Consider the following 6,809-nt stretch of genomic DNA (forward strand, 5'->3'; position numbering starts at 1 on the left):
TCTTCAAATTCATGTCACATAATTTGAACTCTCAAAAAGTGATTAAAAACTAACAAAAATTAACTATGTGAAAATGTACAAGTCAGACCTGATCAGAGGAAAATATTACTCATTTTATTTTCCAGACTTTGGTCAGAGCAGACTAAACATGACAAACCCAAAACAGTTAAATTCGCCAAACATATATAACAATCATGAAAACACTCTTCTTAAAGGGAGGTGGACTGATGAGAGAAATAATGTGCATGTGAATGTATTACTAGCACCAGATGCACAATATCACTATTCCCTATTCAGCCTCTCTCACACTTCTGCTTGAAAAACTAGTCCACAATAAAGACGGAACTTCAACAACGTATCTATTTGTAATACTTCCTCCATTTTAGAATAATATGTGTCAACTTTTAATTAGTTGTGTTTCAACCTCTAACAACATTCTAGACTGTAGCTTTGATCTGAATATTTGTACACAAATCATGTACTTAAATGACGTCAATATTGACATTTTTAGGATATAAATATATTACAAATTTCCATAATATTGTAACTTTCAATAGCATTTCCAAATAAGTGGTCAAGTAAGCCATCTGTTATGTGCTTAAGGTTATGTACTTCCCTTCAACTGAAATCCATATTTGTCACGACATAGCTGCTGATACCATAAAATTTTATGAAATGAAGTAATAACATAACATTAAACAGTTTCTGGCCACTAATGATTAACTTAAATGAAAATGCTTATGTAAAAAACAGACTTGATTGAAACAAGAGAAGCACTGGAAATGCCATTGTTTGTACGGTACTTGTGTCAATGACAGCTTAAGAAAACTAACGAACAATAACTTTTACGCTTGACGCATATGTGTATAAACATCACTGATGACAGCGAGTAAACCCTGGAGACACAACAACAAAAATAGACAGAAACAAACCTGTATCTTTTTTATTTCATTGTAATCAATTTCTTCGACAAAGTGCTGAGGTTGGACATTTCCTTCCTTGCACGCCATGTGTTTTTCCCACCATCACATAGTTTATAATATTGTCTGATTATTTACATAAATCACATTCCCATTTCGGTTCACTTATCAAAATACTTTTTTGGTGCCATCTTTGATTTCAAAGATGCCAGTGCACAGATTGTTAACACAACCGTTTTTGTCTCTTGTGCGGCAAAGTAGCATTCGCTGTCGAATGTTACAACGCCATTGCCGGTTCACGTGAATAGACTATATTGATAGATGTGTGTAATAGCCCCATCTCTCGAAACGATTCACTGCAAGGAAGCAAGGGTAAATAAATTTAGCTCGGCCTTCTTCTAAAATAAAAGTGTTCTTCGATGAGTTGTGCGTTCTTCATCACGTCTCTCCTCTTTTATACATATACTTATTTCGCGATGGAAATTGTAGCATTCTACATTTTCATCAGAAAGTGAGCTTTCTATACACTTATGCTGATTTAGGGTGCGAGTTTCAGTAGCAGGTACTGTAGTTCAGTATTTTTGCATTTAGCGGCTCCATGTGCTTTGAAACCCGTCCGCACGCAATGATTTGTCTACTCTGCGCAGACAGACCGTAGCATGTGAACAACAGATTTGCGCATATATTAAACAAGACAGGAGGTTGAAGATTACAGCAAAACTGTTCATATCTGTGGGTTCAAATCATATTGGTGCAGAGACGAATAGTAACGGGTAGACAGGAGATCGACGCAAAGCTGACGCGTGAAACGCTTTTTTCCATCAAGGATTACGGTGATCAAGGCAGCTGTCTATAATTCTTTAATAGAGAACATAAGAGCAGTTGAGCCTGTGGATCCGTCCAACGATCTGTCTGCACAGGTATTTGCAAAAATGTCTGTGCATGCAACAGATGGTTGCAAATGGGGTATGCTCACACAAATCAACTTCCAATATATTGCTCGCCGGCCATCTAGCGGTGTGGAAAGGAAATTTCAGTGGGTGGCAAGCGATTATGCTCTCGTGACCCCAAAACTTATTATTTACTCAGAATTAGAAAAAAAAAACACAGAAAGACCACTTAATCGAAGGCAGCTTTCACACATAAATTTACTTCACGATTTGCAGGCTGAACGCAACGACTAGTGTAATTATTTGCGGATGGATTTGGAAATGTATAATTACCTATCGACGCTCTTAACTCTTTGTATAATAAGGAAAATGCTTGTTATGGGGAGGGAAATTTTCTCCACATGAGCCGCTAATAGTGACATTAAGATTCGTGGCAACAGGAAAGAGCTACAAGGAACTACAATTTTCTATTGTAGTTTCGAAACAAGCATTTAAGGATAGCATACCCAGAACATGTGAAACCATTTACGCTGTCCTGAAAGTTGATTTCACGAAGGTGAGTAGAGTATCGTAGCCTAACTCAATTGCGACAAGTTTTCAGGTTTCAACGTGTTGGAAACGCGGTATATTCCTGTACTTGTGGCCAACAAATTATAGTTTAGTTTTTTCTGAGTCCGGATTTTCAAGTCCCTGCCTCAAGTCTACCAGCAACCTGTTCATGTCTTTTGCACTGGAATATAAAATTCCCTCCCAAACTCTAGACAGGTTTTCACTGCCCACTTTGAATGCTTTAGTTCTTGTATTGTAGAATATATTGTGGATTTGTAGCGATCGAGGCCAGCAGTTCAAAGGCCAGCAGTTCAACACAGTGTAATGCACCAGTGTTTCAAGTGTGTCTCGTGCCACCAGTGTTCGATTTCGTGCTGTCAAGATAGTCCCGTGCCGGCTGCAAGGAGCAATGTGTTTTGTCTATAAATCCCGTGTCGATTACTCTTAGTGAACAACAATTTATGTGTTCATGTTTACTCTCTGTTTAGTTCTGTGATTGCACATAGCACTTAGTAAGGGGTCAACAAGAGTCTTATTCGTTCTCTCGCGAGTTTGTCTTTGTGTACACAGCATCTAAAAGACGTTCTATATTATTTGACCTACGAATTAATAAAGTCGTTGTCATACCAGCAAAGAATATACCGTTATTTATCGTAAACTAAGCAACCTAACCCGTCGGAGAGGCCATTATTCGCCCCTACGGGTAAACTGGTGACCCCAATGTGGTTTACGCCTATGTGATGCACAAATTAAAGGAAGTACTAGTGCAGGATGACGAAGAATCCGGCAACGGCCAACCCTGCTGTGTCCAGGCTCGCCATACGATTACCGCCCTTCTGGCCTCATAACCTGGCGCTTTGTTTTGCTCAGTTGAAGCCAGTTTTTTTTTATCTTGAAATAACTACCGACGCCACCAAGTTCGCGCTGGTTGTGAGACAACTTTACCATCAATATGCAGCTGCAGTACAAGATGTGATAACTTCACCGCCTGAGACTGGTTCGTAAGACTGTCTCAAAGCAGAGAGAATCCACTGTGTAGCCGCTTCGCAAGAAGAACGCCTCTGCCAACTCCTGACGCAGGAAGACATCGGAGATCGTAAACCATCCCAGTACTTGCGGCATTTGCGATGCAGGATCGACGCTACTACGGTAGTGGGGAGCCTGCTGAGAACCATATGGAGTAGTTGGTTGCCACTTGACATTTAAAGCAATCATCGCGTAGTAATCTCACATGCCTTTAGACGCAGTGGCAGACCTAGCAGACAAGGAGTAAGACGGCATATCATCGGCGCCCATCACTGTAACAAATGCGCAATGCATAAACACATTTGCCACAGTATCGTCCGCCGACTACGGCGCTCTGACGCAGCAGAGCAGGCAGTTATTACCTCGCCGTGACCCACGCAACAACTGTGGCCTGGCTGCAGCCGGATGTAGATATTGCATCCGATTACTGGCCTGAGACAGGACAGAAATACGTGATTGACACCAGCTCTAATCTGTGTATCTTCCGGTAAACAATGCTACACTGGTGTAGACTGTGTACGTTATTCTGTCTAGCTGTCACAGACAGTTCTTCAACAGCGACGTATGACAAGCAACGTTTCGAGTTGGATCTTGGCCTACACTGTGTGTTCAAGCGGTACTTCACGATTGCGAAGTAGTGTGTAAGCCTAGGGACCGATGACCCCAGTAGTTTGGTCCCCATAGGGACTTACCACAAATTTCCGAAAAAATTTCTATGGCGCCCTTGTGGCGACTATAGAGCATTTAACACCCATATGGTGTCAAGTCGTTATCTGGTGCCTTTACTCCACAATTACAACTATGTGTAGAGTGCTGGACTGCACCAAGGGATTCATTCAAATACCTGCTGCTGAGGAAGATATATCAAAGACGGCCACAATTACCCTGGTCACTCTGTTTGAAAGCAGATTCATAACATTTGGCTTGAAGAATGCCGCACAGACATGGTAGAGATTTATCGAGTCAGTGTTAAGGATCTCATAGTTTGAATATGGCGTTATACTGAACACAGTAAAGTGTATGTTTGGTCAGTCACAAATCAATTTTCTTGGCCGCCGCCACTACCTGAAAAATTGAAAGTCACTCTGAAGATATCCTGGCCTTACACAGTTAAGTAGCTGCGACGATTTCTAGAGGTGTTAAATTTTTCTCGCCCGCATCTGCTACGGGCAGGAGAAATTCAAGAACCATTAATAGCTATGCTCGCAGATTCAAAATGCAAAAGGAACACAGCAATAACTTGGACAGGTCGCATGGCTGCTGTGTTCAAACACGTAAAACAAGCGACAGCGGATGCTACACTGTTGGCGCACCCTGATCCAAGCGCGTCGTTAGTATTGGTGGTAGATGCGAGTCAGGCGGCAGTGCGTGCTGTGTTGCAGCAACACGAAAATGATGCGTGGCAGCTACTAGCCTTTTTCTCACAGAAACTATAAAAATCTCAACAGAAATGGAACGTTTACGACCATGAACTATTAGCAATATACTTCCAAACTCAGTTGGAAGCCCATGAGTTTACAGTATTCACTGACTACAAGCCACTCACATATGCATTTCGACAGAGCAACATCAATTGTTCACTGCGGCAACATAACCAACTTATGTTTATCACACAGTTCAGCATAGACAACCAAGAATATCCAGGACCGAGAATGTGGTAGCAGACTATCTCTCCAGAGTCAGTAGCATCTCCACTATTGACTACTCAGAACTCATGGAAGCACAGTGTACTGACTGGGAACTGCAAAAGCTGATGCAGGAAACAACTTCATCGTTAGACTTGCAATTAATCAACATTCCTGGCACTAACATCAAGTTATACTATGAAGTATCAACATCAAAATCATGGCCATTTTTACCAGCTAAGATTTTGGAAGAATGCTTTAGAAATTTTACACAACCTATGTCACCCCAATGTACCATCTGTGATACGCCTCATTACAGATCGTATTGTTTGTCTAGGGATGAAGAAAGACTGCTGCAAGTGGATGGACATGATCTTGTGTACAATGTCAGCATTGCAAGATCAGCTGACATGTGCAAGCGCTGATCGGCAACTTTCCCAACACTACCATTATGTGCACAAGGATGTCGTGGCATCAGTACCACCTTCAAACATTCAGCAGTACCTGCTGACAATGGCTGATCATTCACCTGTTAGAAGAAGCACCTGTGGACAACATCTCTGAGGAAGCTTTACCGCATGCCTTCATGCTAAACTGAATATCACATTTCAGCTGTCCTGCACGTTAAAACAGACTGTTGGAAGCAGTTCGAAACAGAGTTGTTCGCCAAGCTGGGACATGAATCATCAGAAAACAGGCAACTACCACCTGGCAAGCATCGGAATGATAGAATGTTGGCACCGAACGCTAAAAGCAGCCCTAATGTGCCATGCTGCCAGATGGACATAAGCTCTGTCAATGGTTCTGCTTGGCCTACAGAAGACATACAAACTCGATCTGGACAGTTCTTCTGCAGTACAGATGTACAGAGAGTCGCTACGATTGCCTAGCGAATTTGTAGATGTGTCTCTGCAGCCTGATACAGACTGATGCACCTTTGTTGGTCGCCATAGAGATCACATCAAGAAGCGCTGACCTCCACAGCCGTCCAGACACAGAACTGTTGCCATGTTTGTCTACAAAGACCTCGGCATGTGCACACGCATAATGTTAGGTACTGATGGCGACAAACCAGTCCTACAAGTACCATACATTTGGCTGCAGTGTGCTGTCAAGAGGGGAGATCGAATCCTGGATATTCTGATCAACGGCAAACACGTTACTCTTACAATAGGCAGGATCAAACCAACACAGGTCTTCAGCGAGCAGCCAGTCACTAACACTCAGTGGAAAGAGCCTTGCTCAGCACCCAAATAGTGGGACAAAACGGGAATGCCTGCACTTTTGGTATCAAATTTATATCAAATTAATTATACAAATTAGTTAATTAAGCAATCAACTATCCACCCTCAATGATGTGATGGGTTTACCCCAGCCAGTACATGGATCGAACTCCCTTCCCTCCCCCTACCTCTGGAAATGGCAGGAAATCGAAATTTTGGCGGGAAATTCAAAAAATGGTGGGAAATTCAAATTTATTGGCGGGAATATCAATTTTTTAAATGTTCACCTTGAGATTCGGACCAGTTTATCTAGTTCAGAACACCATCACCTGAGGATGCTGTTGGCCCCCCCTACTGCCCAAACCCTCTTCCCAACTCCCTGCCCTCCCACATCTGGAAATTGGACGGAAAAGGACTCAGTCTGTGCTAGGCTGCTGGATAGGACAGAGGTAAGTCTTTATTTTGTATGCAGTGCAGAATATTGTTTATTTAGATAATTTGAAATGATTGAGCACTAGACAGTAGCTCCCTCCAGTTTCGTGAACAATTGCTGGATGTGGAGTGCATATTTTCGCT

The 6,809-nt window shown here is 42.2% G+C and overlaps 1 protein-coding gene across 1 annotated transcript in view; it reads right to left on the reverse strand.

Moving 5' to 3' along the window:
* The window catches only part of LOC124777614 (mitogen-activated protein kinase kinase kinase 7-like), a 157,388-nt gene extending 156,269 nt beyond the window's left edge, over nt 1-1,119 (reverse strand). Inside the window, exon 1 of the mRNA XM_047253076.1 lies at nt 933-1,119. Within this exon, the coding sequence (XP_047109032.1) occupies nt 933-1,010 (78 nt within the window). The 5' untranslated portion in view covers nt 1,011-1,119. The remainder of the gene's footprint in view (nt 1-932) is intronic.
* Between the last annotated feature and the right edge of the window lie 5,690 nt (nt 1,120-6,809).

Source organism: Schistocerca piceifrons, chromosome 2, assembly GCF_021461385.2.
Source record: "Schistocerca piceifrons isolate TAMUIC-IGC-003096 chromosome 2, iqSchPice1.1, whole genome shotgun sequence".
NCBI classification, from domain to species: Eukaryota; Metazoa; Arthropoda; class Insecta; order Orthoptera; family Acrididae; genus Schistocerca; species Schistocerca piceifrons.